Source organism: Myotis myotis, unplaced genomic scaffold (genome assembly GCF_014108235.1).
Source record: "Myotis myotis isolate mMyoMyo1 unplaced genomic scaffold, mMyoMyo1.p scaffold_m19_p_3, whole genome shotgun sequence".
NCBI lineage: Eukaryota > Metazoa > Chordata > Mammalia > Chiroptera > Vespertilionidae > Myotis > Myotis myotis.
In genome coordinates, this window is record NW_023416335.1 from 109,974,616 (window position 1) to 109,992,870 (window position 18,255).

The following is an 18,255-nucleotide window of genomic DNA, read 5'->3' on the forward strand; positions in this document are numbered from 1 at the left end:
TAAAATTCTAATTAAAGAACTTGTAAAATCTTACAGCTTTGCACAAAGATATACATTGCAGAGGTATTTCTACTAATAAAAAAGAATTTGTCTAATATTAAGAAAATTGCTACCCTGGCCGGCTTGGCTCAGTGGATAGAGCATTGGCCTATGGACTGAAGGGTCCTGGGTTCCATTCCGGTCAAGGGCACATGCCCAGGTTACAAGCTCAATCCCCAGTAGGGGGCAGGAGGCAGCCAATCAATGGTTCTCTCTCATCACTGATGTTTCTATCTCTCTCCCTCTTCCTTCCTCTCTGAAATCAATAAAAATATTTTTTTAAAAATTACTGAATAAAATTATGTTACATTCATGTAATGCTATGCAATCATTTTTTAAGTACAGTGTTAATGATAGGGCAAACACGTTTTATACTTGTTCAAAACATATGAGGCACGTTTTAATACATGTGTCTACAATATTTAAAATATATAGGAAAAATGACTGAAAAAAAATATCCCAAAATGTTATCACAGGGCAGTTCAGTTACCTTTGGGCAGTTAGTTCAGTTATAAACATTTTTGCTTCTATACTTTTTAAACTTCCAAAGTCTTTGCAAAAAGTGCTACTTTTAAATTCAGATTATTTTTAAAAATACCTTGCTATAATTTATATTTTAAAGCACCTATGCTTTTCAAGACAATCAGAGTTTATAATATAACATGATAGAATAGAAAAACTTTTCAATATAGGTTTAAAAAGTCCATCACATCAATTGAATACTATACAGCCATTGAATGAACCAAAGCAGATGTATGTGTGTGTTAAAACAATCTTCAAAATATATTATAAGATGAAGAATTTTTTTTAGTCATGTTTTCATTTGTATAGAAAGGAAATTACACTCACACATATGTTTTCATATGTATGGCATGTTTTTAGCATATACAAATGAAATGGGGATGTGGATGCTTCTAGGAAAGGGGACTAGGAGCCCAGATCTGGTGAAAGAAAGAAACTTGGATTATATTGTATTTCTTCTTAGTCATGTTTTAACATGTTAATGCATGAGGCAGTAAAAAAAAATTTTAAGTAAAAATATAGTCATTTAAAAAAAGTGTGCACAAAGTTTACTCCACAATAACACAAACCATAAATTGAATACTCCCTGGTTGTAAAAGAAACTTAAATGTTATCTCATCTATATATATAAAAGCCTAAGCAACTGAAGAACCAGTCGACCGCAGCCGCTTCCCCTCCCTAGACACTCGCAAGGAAGAAATTATATAAAAGCAGCCAGCAGGTGGCTCCCAACAACCGGCACGAACATCAGCAGGATGGATCCAGATCCCAGGCCGGCAAGGGCATCCCACCGCCCATCCAGAGGGCCAATGGTGTCCTACCCCCCACCTCGGGATGGGAGCCAGACCCAGGGCTCACAGCTGGCGAGCACCACTACGGCGGCGCAAGCCTCTCCCAATAAGGGCTGGGCATAAGCCTGCCGCAGGTGCAGCAGGACCAGGACGAGCGGGAGCAGCAGGCAGGAATGGCAGGCAGCGTTGGACTGCCGGTTTCATCCCAATCCCTGCAGGCCATGCCGAGGGACACCACCCGTGCATGAATTCGTGCACCGGGCCTCTAGTTTCATAATAAAGCAATTAATTTTAAAGCCTTGAGAATAAGAGGCAAGCTTAAATTTGAAAAATCTGAAACCACAATTCATTCAAACCTCTTATACTAGTGACTATTGCATTATTTAGATCCACAAATCAAATTTTAACAAATCACCTATCATTAGACTTTACTGAGCAACCAGAAAAGTTAGGATTTTAAGCATTCTGACAACATACTGATAAAATAAATGTTAAACTTGTAACATTCTGCTACATATTTTATAATGCTCTGACTTACCAGGGGGTTGGTCTTGAATGTTTAACTTGGGTTCATTTCCCACGTGTGAATCTGACTTTGATTTTGGTTTTGGTTTCAAAGAAGGGAAGAATTTCATCATCAGATCTGATGGAGGAGGACTTGTGCCTCTGCTGAATTGGTTCAAGTCTTCCTTCTTGACTGGTGCAACTTTCCTTTTTATTGTTTTGTCCATTATACATATCTCACTCTTATTAGGGTAGATTGTCTGGGGAGTTCCATAAATGGCTTCATTCCCAAGCATAACATCATTTTTAAATGAATTCTCTTCAAGATCCGTCCAAGTTCTTTCATCATCAAAGTCAATTTTACTCACAGTTACAGATGAGGGTCTTCTTGAGGACTCAGAAATTTTATTTTTCAAGCTTTCTGTTATGATAGACTCATCACCACTATAATCTTTATCAGACAAATCCAAATCCACATCTCTCCTTTTATCTTCTTCTTGAGTCCCAGTGTTCCTGAAAGGTCCCTTACCTTCACAGACTTGTGGACTATCTTCTCTGCTACTCAAACCCCTTTCACTATTCTCAGTTGATGGTTTTATGATAATGCCCAGTTGTTCCTCAGAGTCTGTGCTACTGTCAGTGTTCATTACACCATCATTGCTTGCATTCCATCTCATCTGATTTTCAGAAGTGCTCATTTGGAACACTTTCTTACTGACTTTACAAGACGGTGTCCCCAATCCCTCAGGTAAAAACACTGAATTAATTTCTTTGGGTGCAACCTCACACTCACCCTCATTTTCACATTCAATACGGTCTAGATGCTCATTTTTGTAACACTGACTAATGGGACCCAGTGTCATCATCTTTTGCTGCTGCACAGCTTTGACAGGAGTAGAAGACAGCCGATGATCTTTGCAGATCTGTTGGTCCCTCTCTAAGATCTTCAATACAAATGAGGAATTGCTGGAAAATGATATTTCATCAGCCACTTGCTCTAAAAACAAAAATTCATCTAATTCCAAAATTTCCTTTTCTTTTTCTCGTTCCCAATTCTCTAACTTTTTCTGAAGAGAAATGTCAAGAGAAGATTCTGACTCTTTCAAGGTCTCACTTACTGAGCTCTTAGAAGCCTTGCAGCCAACCAGCCCTGTCAAAAGGGGAAGGCTATCTTTAACTTGTGTGTTATTCCAAACTTTGCAACCAATATCACAAGGTTTTGAACACTCGGGTTCATTTTCTTTATTATTAGATTCTAATTTTTTTTCTAACTTGATCTGTTCTCTAAATTGCCCATCACATTTATCCCCCGCCAGTATTTTCAATCCTGATGGAAAGAGACCTTTCCTATTATTACTCTTAAGCACTTTTGTCTTCTGACTTAGTGTGACAGAACCACTGTTGGTTCTAGCTTTATTGTTCTTTTTAACAGGAGGGTTCTCTGTACATGGTTCTTTATTTATAAGAGCAGTTTTCCGCTGGAATTGTTGTCTGTCTATTTTAAACATAGGTTGGTCCTCTGAAATGCTCTGACTAGTCACTAGTTTACTGTCCTTCCCTTTCTGAAACTTAGATTTAGCATTAGTAAATCTAGCTAAACCTTCTCCTCGTTTTAAGAATGGTTGTTTTGGTTTTTCTTTGATTAGCAATGATCCTTCTGCTTCCTACAATAAAGAACAAAATTTTAATTAATTCTGGTATATTTAAAGCAAATTAAACAAATCTCTAGTCTTAGATAATTTAATCAAATGCTAACCCTCAGCTGTTTCTGTTTCAATTCTTGTTCTTCCAACTGAATTTGTTCTTCCAAGTAATCTTCAAATGTCTGTTTCTTTTCTCTAATAGCAGCTTTAATAGGCCTAATCATAAAAATAAAGTTATTTAACATGCAAATCATGACGTGATGAATATTTTACACTTAGTGTGCCTGAAACGGACTCTGGACTGCACTGAAAACTAACCTTTTTCAAAGTCACAAACCCCCTCCTTGAAAAATATTTTTTCAAGTTGAAAAGGAAAATTTTATTTTCTAGAAATATATGTTTAAAAAATTCCCCAAAGAAAATGCTATTCTCTCATTTCTCTATCTTCTTCCTCTTCTTCAACACCTGATATAAAGGACATTATTTACACTTTATTATATCTTCACCCAGGTCTCCCGACAAGGCTCCATCTATGTATTATTCTGTGTTTGCAAGCTGTATTTTCATATAGCCATCTACAGATACAGGTAGATGTACTCCATTCCCCACTTAAGTTTCAACCATTACTGGCTTTCCTGTTAATTCCCTGAGGAAAGGTTTGGGATTGAGGGGCAAACTCATCTCAACAACAAGCAAATGTTGCAGGCTACTTGCCACGAACCAGCTGTCATCCATCCCTCTTGAATGGAACACCTCCCTTTAAAAATTTAATGAAAGCATCCCCCAAAATACAGAAATATACAATACTCTACATGATTTGAAAAAAAACCTTCTGAAGTCCATCTGTGGACCTCAGATTAACTTTTGAAGTAACATATTCATTACATAACTTTAAAATATATTTCAAAAATAGTTAATTGTAGCCTTAGCTGGTTTGGCTCAGTGAATAGAGCATTGACCTGTGGACTGAAAGCTCCCAGGTTCAATTCTGGTCAAGGGCATGTAACTTGGTTGCAGGCTCCTCCCTGGCCGGGACCCTGTTCTGCGCACGTGCAGGAGGCAACCAATTGATGTGTTTCTCTCACATCAGTGTTTCTGTCTTTCCCTCTCTCTTCCTCTGTCTCTAAAAATCAATGGAAAAATATCCTCAAATGAGGGTTTAAAAAAAAATAGTTCATTATATACACATATTTAATTTTAAAAGATCATTAACAATGTGCCCCGGCTGGTTGCCCAGCGGTTAGAACATCAGCCTGCCAACCAAAGGGTTGAGGGTTCGATTCCAGTGAAGGGCATGTACCTCAGTTGCAGGTTTAATCCCCAGGCCCAGTTGGGGTTCATGCAGGAGGCAACCAATCAGTGTGTCTCACATCACTGTTTCTCTCCTCCCCACCTCCCTCCTTCCCACTTTGTCTGAAAATCAATGGAAAAAATATCCTTGGATGAGGATAAACCAAAAAAAAGTCATTTGCCCCCTGGCCAGTGTGGTTCGGTTGGTTGGAGCATTGTCGCATATACCAAAATGTGGCAGTTCAGTTACCAGTCAGGGCACATACCCAGGCTGTGGGTTCAATCCCCAGTTGGGTTGCATATGGGAGGCAGCTGATCGATGTTTCTCTCTAACATTGATGTTTCTCTCTCTCTCTCTCTCTCTCTCTCTCTCTCTCTCTCTCTCTCTCTCTCTCTTCCATCCTCTAAAATCAATAAAAATAAAGATAAACATTTTTAAAGTAATCTGCCGATCAATAACATATCAAAAGATTTCAAATATTTAAGAAAATAATAAACAACTTCAATATTGGTATTTTATCCATGTCATAAAGTTTTTAAATTCTATCACAAGACTTACACAATTTTAATTTATGTGACATCAATGTGAGACACCAATATTTAACATGTTTTACCCCTAACTATTTGAGAGAAAATTTTATCCAGATATTTGTTAGATGAGAAACTTTGCTCAGTTCTTCCAATACAATGTCAAAACCACTTAAACTGATAAATCTCCCCAACTTCTTTCTGTTGCTGACAGTATGTGATAAGTTGTATCTTCAACCTTATATGTACTGGTAAAAGCATCTTCAAGCAAAAACAAGAAAACCATGGATCTTTCAAAAAAAGAAAGTGCTCAATAATAATGGTTGGCTATTATATTAAACTAGAGGCCCGGTACACAAATTCATGCACCAGTGGGGTCCCTCAGCCTGGCCTGCAGGATTGGGCCAAAACCAGCTCTCTGACATCCCTGAGGGATCCCGAATTGCGAGAGGGCACAGACCAGGCTGAGGGACCCCACCAGTGCACGATCGGGGACAGGGAGGGACGCAGGAGGTTGGCCAGCTGAGGAGGGACCGCGGAAGGGCTTCAAGGGCGTGTCCGGCCCATCTCGCTCAGTCCCAATCAGCCAGACCCCAGCAGCAAGCTAACCTACTGGTCAGAGTGCCTGCCCCCTGGTAGTCAGTGCACATCATTGCAACTGGTCGACTGGTTGACTATCTGGCCCCTGGTGGTCAATGCATGTCATAGCAAGCAGTGGAGCGGCCTTAGCATATCTTTAGCATATTATGCTTTGATTGGTTGAACAGATGACCGGACGACCAGACACTTAACATATTAGGCTTTTATTATTTAAGATTATCACATGTCTTATTCCTTTTAATGTGGGTAATACCTTTCTTCATTATTAACCACTTCTGAGGAATCACCAAATTTTTTTAAGTTCACAGCGTTCCCTTCCTGAATCTGGTTTGTCATTTTCTCCCAACATGGTAAAGTATCTTCACCTAAGATAAAAATTAGGAACAATTCAGTTTTTTTAAAGAGCATATTAATGTCTTAAAAGTTGAGAATTTTACAAGTTGCTAAGCTTAGAAAACATTGGTTAAAAGTAGGGTATGCCAAAGAGTTCAGAACTCTCAAGGATTTCTTTAATATGATAAAGAAAAACTACAAAACCCTGCCTGGCTGATGTGGCAGAGTGTATTGAGTGTCATCCCGTTCACCAAGAGGTTGCTGGTTCAATTCCCAGTCAGAGCACATGCCCCAGTTGCAGGCTCCATACCCAATAGGAGCCATGCAGGAAGTGGCCGATCAATGTTTCTCTCTCATCAATGTTCTATCTCTCCTTTTCCCTTCCCCTCTCTCTCTAAAATCAATAAACAATGGACACGGACAACGGGGGGGGGGGGGCTGAGGGCATGAATGGGGGGGTAGGGGATTACGTGGGGATAAGGACACATATGTAGTATCTTAATCAGTAAAAATATATTTTAAAAGAAAAAAAAAGAAAAACTACATTAAAACACAATATTCTTTTTTTAAATTGATTTTTAGAAAGAGAGGGAGGAGAGATAGAAACATTGCTTTTACTTTTAAAAAAATACCTTTAAAAGGCATTTTGGGATAATACGGGGAATTCTAAAATAGATTTGAATATTACAAAATTATTGTTAATGTTCCTGGGTATAATAATAGTATTATGGTAATATAAAAGATTGTCCTAATTTTTACTTGATGCATGCTGAAATATTTGAAATGTTATAATGTCTACATATTACTTGCAATGAAATGACTCAGCAAAACTATATATAGATGCAGATGAATAGATACATATATCCACACACATACAAAGTGTGTATGTGTGTGTATATATATATATATATATATACACACACACACACATATATATATAAATATATATGTACTAGAGGCCTGGTGCACAAAAATTTGTGCACTCGGGGGGGGGAAGGGGGGTCCCTCAGCCCGGCCTGTGCCCTCTTGCAGTCTGGGACCCCTTGGGAGATAACGACCTGCTGGCTTAGGCCTGCTCCCGGGTGGCAGAGGGCAGACCCAATCCCTAGGTGCAGCCCCTGGTCGGGCTCAGAGCAGGGCCGATTGGGGAGTTGGGGCGCCGCCCCGTCATGCACAGAGCAGGGCAGATTGGGAGGTTGTGATGCCACCCTCAGTCACGCTCAGGGTAGGGCCAATTGGGGGGTTGGGGTACCGTCCCCTGTCACACTCAAGGCAGGGTCGATGGGGAGGTTGTGGCGCCACCCCCTGTCACGCACAGAGCAGGGCCAATCAGGGGGTTGGGGCACTGCCCCCGTCACACACAGAGCAGGGCCCATCAGGGGGTTGGGGCACCGCCCTCTATCACCCACAGAGCAGGGCCGATCAGGGGGTTGGGGTGCCGCCACTGTCACACTCAGGGCAGGGCCGATGGGGAGGTTATGGCTCTACCCCGTCACACACAGAGCAAGAACTTGGGGGGGGGGGGTTGGGGAGCTCCCCCCTATCAGGCACAGAGCAGGGCTGCTCAGGGGGTTGGGGCCCCACCCCGTCACACACAGAGCTGCAGGGCGATCAGGGGGTTTGGGCGCTGCCCCCTGTCACGCTGATCCCGGTGCCGGGAGGCATATTACCCTTTTACTATATAGGGTAGAGGCCTGGTGCATGGGTGGGGCCGGCTGGTTTGCCCTGAAGGGTGTCCTGGATCAGGGTGGGGGTCCCCACTGGGGTGCCTGGACAGTCTGGGTGAGGGACTGAGGGCTGTTTTCAGGCTGGGGGTGACTGAAGTTCCCAACCGCTCCTTTTTTTCTTTTTTTTTTTTTTTTATTCTGGGCCAGCTTTACCTTGAGGCTTGGCTCCAGCTCTTAGGCCTCCGCGGCTGAAAGTAGGTTTCTGGCCTTTGCTTACAATGTTGCGAATCTGCTGGCTGAAGTCCAGCGGTATTTGTTACAATGTTTCTTAAACTGCCCGCTCAGAGGCCTGCAGCCGCAGGCGGGGAACATTGGTTTCCTCCAACGATCCTCCGTCACTGAGGCAAGCAAGCCTCATGTTAGTTTCAAGCTGCCTGGCTGCTGGCCGCCATCTTGGCTGGCAGTTAATTTGCATATCTCGCTGATTAGCCAATGAAAAGGGTAGCGGCCGTACGCCAATTACCATGTTTCTCTTTTATTAGTGTAGATATATATATATATTATATATACATACACATACACACACACACAAAGTAAATATTGGCAAATTATTAACTGCTAAATCTAGGTGGTAGGTATACTGGTAATCATTGCAGCGGTCTTTCAAGTTTTCTAGATGTTTGAAATTTTCCAAAATAAAAGATTAGAGGGTATACTGTATTGTGTAATTCCATATCAAGGAATTACCCTAAATTAGGAATAAAATATTATGCACAATACTAAGCAGTAAGAATAGATACCTCTTGTCATATTATATTTATCATAACAACTCAAAAGAATATATTCTTGAAAATTGGATATTAAATTTAAAATACTGAAAATGACTCAGTATTTCACAAAGAACATTACATACTGATATTTTACTTAACTATTATAATGATGAAGTAATTAAAATTATGGTTACAAAGATTACAGAATATACCATAAGCATTTTCTATGTTGAGTGGGAAAGAACACAATTTACTATACAAAATTCTATAATTACAAAATGTGAAGTGGGGACCAGAAAAAAAGACTAGTGCCCTGGCCAGTGTTGCTCAATGTCTGTTAGAGTGTCGGCCCACACATCAAAGGGCTGAGGGTTCAATTCCCAGTCAAGGGCACATATCTGAGTTTTGGGTTCATTGGTTCCTTCCCCATCCCCTGGTCGGGCATGTGTGGGAGTCAACCAATCAATGTGCCTCTCTCACACTGACGTTTCTCTCTCTCTACCTCCCTCCCTCCCTCTCTCTACCTCCCTCCCTCCCTCCCTCTCTCCCTCCCTCCCTCCCTTCCTCCCTTCCTCCCTCCCTCTTTCTTCCTCTGCATCTCACTCTCCCCTTCCCTTCCACTCTCTCTGAGAAGCAATGGAAAAAATATCATCTAGTGAGGATTAACAAAAAAAGGGGGGGGGCAGAAAAAGTATATCAGAAATCACATGAGAACTCCATGAGTTTAGACCATCAGACACTGATTGCTAGTTCTATGGCAAGAATGTGCTGGATACTAGGAATATAGAGGAATGGTGAAGACAAACCAAGTGTCTGGGTTAAAGGGGATTTTTTTATGAGTAATAAATCCCATCATCAACTTTTTTCTTGCATATTACATCTTCTGTCAAGTGACCCCACCACCACATACATTTTAAATCAACCTCAACATATTTCTAAGCTCTCAAAGAAAAATGGTTCAACCGAACTTTTTGCCTTCCTTTTAGAAGTTCCCAGGCTGCCATGCAAGTTTTGAAGTCAGCATGAGTACTGAGATTGTTCTTGGACAGTCACAAATTCTGTGTCTGACTCTTCATCCAATTCAGGCTCAGTGGCTATGCAGCATGTAGGATCTCACATTTTTCTCCAAGGGCACAGGAGAAAAATTCATAAAGGACTCTTCTTGTTTTACGGCAACTTGGTAAACATTCTTGGTTAAGTGAAGAGAGAAATATAAGTAACTCACCTTTAAGATAGTTATGGTTTTCTTCCTTCAAATCATTTTTTTTCACAAGTGCTTCTTGATATTGTGCCTCATAAAACAAACTGGGAGAAGCACCACTTTTTGAAGTTAAGACAGAATCTTGATGAGTAGTTCTACAGAAGTTGTTTTGTTCATTGGACAAAGTGTTGGAAGTGTATGTTTTTTCTTGGGTTTGATTCTGGTGGATATATGATGGTAAGAAGGGTTTGGGTTTCTCTATGGTGGCTAAACTTCCTGGAGAACTGTACTTCTGGCTCTGATCATCAGGCAGCAGAGTTAAACCTTGCAATTAAAAAAATCAACAAACTGATGTCTCTCTTTAACATTTTCACTTCTGCCCGTCAGTGATCCCACCACAAAGTTTTCTCCAAAGTGATAAAGTATTTTTTCCTCCTTATTAGGAAAATGTGTTTAACAAAACCATAAAAACTTAAAAGTCCAAAGTGACCCTCAAATCATTTTAATTGAGAACATGTTTACGTGCAGACAGTGTATATAAGGCAAAGCTGCAGCACAGCCTAACTCTATAAGGCACCACTCATGCGCCAAATGTGAGAAGCACTCCTGGTGTCCTCAGCTCTGCAGTCCCATGACAAACACAGTTAGACAGCTTCAATGCAGACAGTTACAAATGATCTGAACTGTTCCCTAATGGTCATGTTCTGTGTTACAGCATATAAAAGTATCTTCCCTTCAGATTACCGTTGACGTTTTGGTGTCCTCAGGAAAGGAATTATGGGTGATTTTTCTGTTTTGTACTTTTCTGTAGTTTAAATTTCCTGTAGTATTCTTCTCCTGTTTTGTTTAAGTCTGTGCTTTTGAAATAACCCAATAAACAGAGAGAAGATTCCCCATGTACTTACTTCTTGGAGGTTAGGCGACAATACTAGCCATACTAGCCATCCTGCCTTGCTGTACCAGCCCCTTGGCATCCTGCTACTGCCCCTCTATTCTCCTTTTGTCTCAATTAATTTTAGAATGAGCACAGGATGGAAAATGTTTCATAAAAGAACCATGCCACTTATCTACCTTACTCCTAGCCCACAAATAAAACCGGACATCAGGTAGATCCTTATTAAATATCAGGTTCAACTTCCTTCCTTTATAACAATACTCTCTCCATTTAAATATTCTTGATTCTTAATGGTCATCCCACTTCAATCTGAACATATCACTGATAAAAGAGCAGTATCCCAAAGCAGCAATTCTCAAACTGTGGTCTACAAACCCTGGAGGTCTCCATGACTCTTTCAGGGCATCAGGCACCAGGTCAAACTATTTTTATAAAGTACTAGAGACACAGTGCATGAAAATTCATGCACTGGATGGGGGGGTCCCTCAGCCCGGCCTGCCCCCTCTCACAGTCCGGGAACCCTCAGGGGCGGGAGGCGACCCAGCGATCAGGGGAAGGCAACGCCCCATCACACCTCTGCTGCTGCCACTGCCGGCAGCACAAGCCTCGGCCAGCCCTGGTTACCTGAGCCTCAGGCGGCCCAGCCATCCAAGGCTTGCCTGCACCTCTGGCCGGCCCTGGGCTGCTGGGAGGCTGAGGGGACTGGGGACTCCAGAGGCAGGCACCCCGGCGGGGCTGAGGAGACTGGGTGCCGCCATCTTGTGGCTGTGGGCACCATCTTTTAGGGCGGGGCAGTCAATTAGCATATTCCCTCCTTATTGGCTATGGGCGCCACCATCTTTGCGATGGTGTGAGGGTCAATTAGCATATTCCCTCTTTATTAGATAGGATTAAGCAAGTATTTGCATGTTTCACTGTGCTGACATAGGCACTGTCGGTGCAAAAGCAAAGTGGAAACTCCTGGTGGCTTCGCTCAAAAGCAGAACCTTGGGATACAACTATACCAGCAGTCAGTGTATTAGTCATCACCATGCACTCACAGTTTTTTTCAAAAAGGTTTTTCTTAAGAATTCACACAGACTAAGCCTCCTTAAACAGATGAGAATGCTCTTCAAAAAAAAAAATTTTTTTAGCCTCTTCTAAATAAATTCAAGGTTTCTCTTCAGGCACTCCCAAAACAGTTCTGCTCTGCACATGCACTTGATATTCACCAGCGAAAGCAAAGGGTTCCTGGAAAGCAAAGAAATCTACTCTGTGCCTGGGTGAAGAACCGAGCCCTACATGAACCAGACCCTGGCAGTAGTTCGAGAAGCCATATTCTTTTTGCTGTTGTTAATCCTTACCCGATGATATTTTTTCCATTGATTTTTACAGACAGTGGAAGGGAGGGAGAAACATTGATGTGAGAGAGAGACACTGATTGGTTGCCTCCTACACACTCTTGGATTGGGGCCAGGGATTAAACCCATAACCCAGGTACATGCCCTTGACCAAGAATCAAACCCAAAACCCTTCAGTACATGGGCTAACACACTAACAAACTCTAAAATCCAGTTTTTTATGAGCAACACAGGCCAGGGGAGGGAGCTATATTCTTTATTAGTGTGTGATCCCTTGATGCACCCAGCTCTCCCGTTTCTCCTTTCCCTCTAGTTTGTTTTCAGTAAACTCCTTCTTTTGCATGTTTTACTTCCTCTCTTGATTTCTATCTTGGAGGAGGGGCAGCAAGAATCCAGTCACTGGTGACATCCAAAATCACTAAACCACTCATCTCATCCCTACCACTCCCATCACTCCCCAAGTCCCAGCCAATCACACCCCACACACTCATTTGACAATGTCTTATCTTCTTTATATTCTCACTGCCCATGCAACCTCTGAACACAATAGGCACTGTCCTGAATCAGTGAAGTATGGCTCTTCAAAGGTAGCACCAAGGAGACACACATTGTTCCAGAACACTGGTTTTCAAACTGTGGGACACAATCTATTAGTCGTTTTATCATCAGATGCAACAGGTCAGGACTGGCTTTTTTTTTTTTTTACATAGAATAGAATAAATAAAATAGAAAAGATTCTTGCTACATGCCAGGCTCACTAATAAAGACTGATTTATGAAATTTCTTTGATATTATGAGTCGTGATTTAAAATGTTTTTGTTACTATGAAGAATGATCAACAAACTTTCAAAACCACTGCTCCAGACACATTTTAACAGACTTTTCCCCTGATAAGCACATCATGCTATTCACTGATTGAACATAGAACAAAAGAATTCTGTCATCTGCTAAACAAAAAATATTTCTGGTATGGTTCTTTAACTGAATAGAGTGGCTTCTATACATATTTACCTCTATGATACAGAGCAGTTATTGTAAACCAGCAGCCCTAGACCAAATTTGGCTCTAGATCTTTTATTCTACTAGGTCTTTTTAAAATTTTATTTCATAAATAAATGAATATTTTTAAGGACACATATGCTCCAGAACGGTACAGCTTTCACTTGTCCCAATTATATTACACCACCACTGTTTCAGGTATCTGCACAGTCTCTAAAGAAACTGGAGTTTGCAACATATGAAAGAGAATAGTAGAAATAACCTGTCAAACAATTCAAGATAAGAAATATGTATAACCGCCAATCACTGTACTAATTGGAGACCCCATGTAAGCAAAAAATACCTGGGAGTGTGTGCTGCCCAGACACCATAGTGAGCAGCTTCTCTTGCTCTTCCATGAGTCTTTGCAGTTGTTCCAACTGTTGCCTCTTCAGTTGTTCCTGCTTCTTCTGCTGCACCTCTTTCAGCTTTTTAAACATAAAATTAACTTATTAAATTAATGACTTTACATTTTTTATGAACCTTCACTCCTTACCTTTATCTTAATCCCTCCCATCTCCCCTTTTTATATCTTCCCTAATAAAGAGTATCAAAAAATTTAAAAAAAAAAAAAAGAGTTTCAAAGAGGGATCCCTAAGTAACTAAATCTGCCACCAAAACTCTAAAATCCAATTTTTTTATGATGGAAACCATATTGACTCTCTCAACTAAGAAACAGAAAAAGTCATATAAATCCTTTGATTCTTAAAATAGGATAGGTAATCAGAACATTTATGATCAAACATTTTCCCCTAGCCCTGGCCAGTTTGGCTCAGTGGATAGAGCGTCGGCCTGCAGACTGAAGGGTCCCAGGTTCGATTCCGGTCAAGGGCATGTACCTTGGTTGCAGGCACATCCCCAGTAGTGGGTGTGCAGGAGGCAGCGAATCGATGTTTCTCTCTCATCGATGTTTCTGACTCTCTATTCCCTCTCCCTTCCTCTCTGTAAAAAATCAATAAAATATATTTTTTTAAAAAAAGAAACATTTTCCCCTAATATTTGATCAACAAATTCTAATTTAGTTTTTACCAAATGAGGTAGAAACTTGAAGATATTATCTGAAATGTTCTATTTGTCTTACATATTAAACATACTTTAATGTTTTACATTAGACAAAGGCAAAATTTGGTATTTTGAGCATTTCACACTAAAGGGGAAGAAGCAAGAGAACCTGAAACTGGTGACTTTCATCATAGACAAAAACCTGCAATAACACATATACATATTAGGCCAAGTCCTATTTGTACCTGTTCAAGCTTTTTAAAAAGTGGGTCTTTATAAGCCACTTCTTTGCATTCAGTTGCAAGATCTGAGATAAAGTCACTTTTGTTATCTTCCCAGTGTCCAGGAGCATCCTGACATGCTACTGATTGTGGTCCCTTTTTAGGCAAAGGAAAGACGGTGTGTGTTTCAGATTTATCTGACTGAAATCTGTGTGGGCTGTTAGACTCCAATTTCTGTTCTTCATGAAGTGAATCTTCTTTAGTTATAAAGTTCAAGCTATTTGAAAAATCAGTGGCTTTAACAGGAAAGCTGGTGGAAATGTTCACATTTGCTCGCTTATCTTCATCTGCTTCCAAAATAGGAAATCCATGATTTAATATGACTCCAGCCCGAGAAGGATTGGTCATCCACTGGGTTAGGAAGTTCTGCCTACTGTTCAACTCTGAAGAAGTTGGCATCAGGAACATTTTAGTCCAATTTTCTACTGTATTTAAATAATGTAAAAACTAGAAAAACTATTAATTTCCAATACCTGTAGAAGACAGCCAACAAAAAGTATTAAAGATATTCTACCCACACCTTGACCCAGCACAAAAAAACATACTGAATATTTCATATGCAAAAGACTTTAGCAAAGCTCTTGGCATTAAACTACATGTTTTTTTAAAGTGTCTTAAATATCCAAGTTCAGTAGATAAAAACTGAAGTTTCCTTCTCATCTAATCATTCTGATGACTTTATACAAATGCTAAATCACGTGACCTAAAACTATGGAAGCTAAGCCACCTTTCAGTGGTTCTCAACCTGTGGGTCGCGAACAATGAAAATACATCCTGCATATCAGATATTTACATTACGATTCATAATAGTAGCAAAATTACAGTTATGAAGTAGCAACAAAAATAATTTTATGGTTGGGGGTCACCACAACATGAGGAACTGTATTAAAGGGTCGCGGCATTAGGAAGGTTGAGAACCATTAAGTTATTTGATTACCAAAGGAAAAAAAGCCACTCTCAATATAAAACACCCACATTAAACACTTTCATGCTTCTAGCCCTAGTACAACATTGCTTCTTTGCCCAACTGGGGAACCCATGCTCTCCCAAATTCCAGGACAAAAGTCACCATCCCCCACGGCTTTACCTGGCCGGGTTTTCTAATGCCCCTTACTCCTACATCATACTAACCACATACTCACTAGGCAGTCCCTTATCTGTATGCCTAGAGGTCTCTGTCATTACTATTTTGGCATTCATCCCACTATTAGTAGTATTTTGCTTTTGTGTTCATAATCTACCCAGCTATGAGTTCCTTAAAGATATTTGTATATTCACCACTGCCTAGCACCATCCATTCCAGGCAGAGAGGAGAAACTTGATGTTTGCCAAAATTAATTTAAATTAAATCACAACTAAGGTTAAATTATTGAAAATAAATTCAGTAAAGGACCAGAGGCCCAATGCATGAAATTTATGCATGGGTAGGGTCCCTAGGCCTGGCCGGTGATCAGGGTCAATCAGGGCCTACCACTACCAGCCAGGGCCTTCCTTCATTCCGTGCTGTCCCCTGGTGGTCAGCACACATCATAGCGAGTGATCAAACTCCCGGTCTCCTGGTCAAACTCCTGAGGGGACACTTCACTTATTAGCCTTTTATATATATACTAGGGGCCCGGTGCACAAAAATTTGTGCACTCGGGGGGGGGGGGGAGCCTCAGCCCGGCCTGTGCCCTCTCGCAGTCTGGGACCCCTTGGGAGATAACGACCTGCTGGCTTAGGCCTGCTCCCGGGTGGCAGAGGGCAGGCCCAATCCCTAGGTGCAGCCCCTGGTTGGGCTCAGAGCAGGGCCGATTGGGGAGTTGGGGCACCGCCCCCTGTCATGCACAGAGCAGGGCGGATTGGGAGGTTGCGATGCCACCCTCAGTCATGCTCAGGGTAGGGCCGATTGGGGGGTTGGGGCACCGCCCCCTGTCACACTCAAGGCAGAGTCGATGGGGAGGTTGTGCGCCACCCCCTGTCACGCACAGAGCAGGGCCAATCAGGGGGTTGGGGAGCTGCCCCCTGTCACGCACAGAGCAGGGCCGATCAGGGGGTTGGGGAGCTCCCCCCTGTCACGCACAGAGCAGGGCCCATCAGGGGGTTGAGGAGCTCCCCCCTGTCATGCACAGAGTAGGGCCAATAGGGGAGTTGGCACACCGCCCCCTGTCACACACAGAGCAGGGCGGATCAGGGGGTTGGGGTGCCGCCACTGTCACACTCAGGGCAGGGCCGATGGGGAGGTTATGGCTCTACCCCATCACACACAGAGCAGGGCCCGTGGGGGGCCGGGGGGGCACCGCCCTCTATCACCCACAGAGCAGGGCCGATCAGGGGGAGTGCAGGAGGCAGCGATCAATGATTCTCATCATTGATGTTTCTATCTCTCTCGCCCTCTCCCTTCCACTCTGAAATCAATAAAAATATTTTTTTAATGGGGAGAGAAAAAAAAACCAAAACAGAAATGAAAGAACAAGTGAATTCCCCAGAAGAACTACTAAATGAAATGGAGATAAGAAATTTACAGACATAGAGTTCAGAATAATGATGGCAAAGATATAAACAGCATGAGAAAAGATATAGTAAATATGAAGAATGGCATGGCACTAATAAAGAACATGGTGGAAGGAATACACAGCAGATCAGGAGAAGCCGAGGATCACATCAGTGAATTAGAAGACAGGGCAGAAAAAAATCACCTAACCAGAAAACCAAAAAGAAAAAACAATTAAAAGACAGGAAAAGAGCTTAAGGAAGCTTAAGAGACAACATGAAATGTAACAATATTCACATAATACATATGCCAGAAGGGGAAGAAAGTGAGGAAGGGAGTAAAAAAAAACAGAAGAAGAAAAAGAAAGAAAGTGAGCAAGGGGTAGAGAATGTGTTTGAAGAAATAATGGCAGAAAACTTCCCTACCCTGGTGAAGGAAAAAGTTACACAAGTCAGGAGGCACAAGCAAGAAGAACCCAAACAGGCCCATGCCCCAACACATCATAATTAAAATGACAAAAATTAAAGACAAAGAGAGAATCTTAAAGGCAGCAAGAGAAAAGCAAATTGTTACCTACAAAGGATCTCCCATAAAGCTGTCATCTGATATCTCATCAGAAACTCTACATGCCAGAAGAGAAAGGCATGAAGTATTCAAGGTAATGAAAAGCAAGTATCTGAAACTAAGATTACTAGATGAAGCAAGGCTATCATTCAATATAGATGGTGAAATGAAGAGATTCCCAAACAAAAAAGACTAAAAAGCACTTTGTCACCACTAAATAAGCACTGCAATAAATGCTAAAGAGACTGCTGTACTAAGAAGAAATGGAGAAACAGGCATACAGAATTAAAATGGCAATAAAAGAGTAACTATCAATAACCTGAAATGTAAATGAATTAAATGCTCCTATCAAAAGGCATAGAGTAGCAGAATGGATAGAAAAACATAATCCAATTATATGCTGTCTACAAGACACCCACCTCAAAACAAAAGACTCACACAAAATGAAAGTGAACGAATGGAAAAAATTATCCATGCAAATGGAAAACACAAAAAGGCTGGGATAGCAATATTCATATCTAACAAAATATGAAGAACTGAAGGCCATTACAAGAGACAACAAAGGTCATTACATAATATTAAAGGAATCCTATTAATAAAAGGCTAATATGCAAACTGTCCCCTCGGGAGTTTGACCAACCCTGAATTCAACAGCTTGCTATGACGTGCACTGACCACCAGGGGGCGGTGCCACAGCCAGGGGAAGGAAGGCCCCAGCTGGCCCTAATCACCGGCCAGGCCTAGGGACCCTACCTGTGCACGAATTTCATGCAC

General features: G+C 41.5%; 1 protein-coding gene and 1 pseudogene across 4 annotated transcripts in view; both read right to left on the bottom strand.

Moving 5' to 3' along the window:
• The window catches only part of CENPJ (centromere protein J), a 95,077-nt gene that overhangs the window by 57,185 nt on the left and 19,637 nt on the right, over nt 1–18,255 (bottom strand). For 3 of the 4 annotated variants that reach the window (XM_036299719.1, XM_036299718.1, XM_036299722.1), the window contains exons 2-7: nt 14,409–14,917; nt 13,466–13,589; nt 9,913–10,212; nt 6,171–6,282; nt 3,613–3,715; nt 1,891–3,520 (exon numbers count right to left, since the gene is read on the bottom strand). In XM_036299719.1, the coding sequence (XP_036155612.1) occupies nt 1,891–3,520; nt 3,613–3,715; nt 6,171–6,282; nt 9,913–10,212; nt 13,466–13,589; nt 14,409–14,852 (2,713 nt within the window). In that variant the 5' untranslated portion in view covers nt 14,853–14,917. The remainder of the gene's footprint in view (nt 1–1,890; nt 3,521–3,612; nt 3,716–6,170; nt 6,283–9,912; nt 10,213–13,465; nt 13,590–14,408; nt 14,918–18,255) is intronic. The other variant, XM_036299720.1, reaches the window with a different exon arrangement.
• LOC118651018 lies at nt 3,743–4,485 on the bottom strand (annotated as a pseudogene).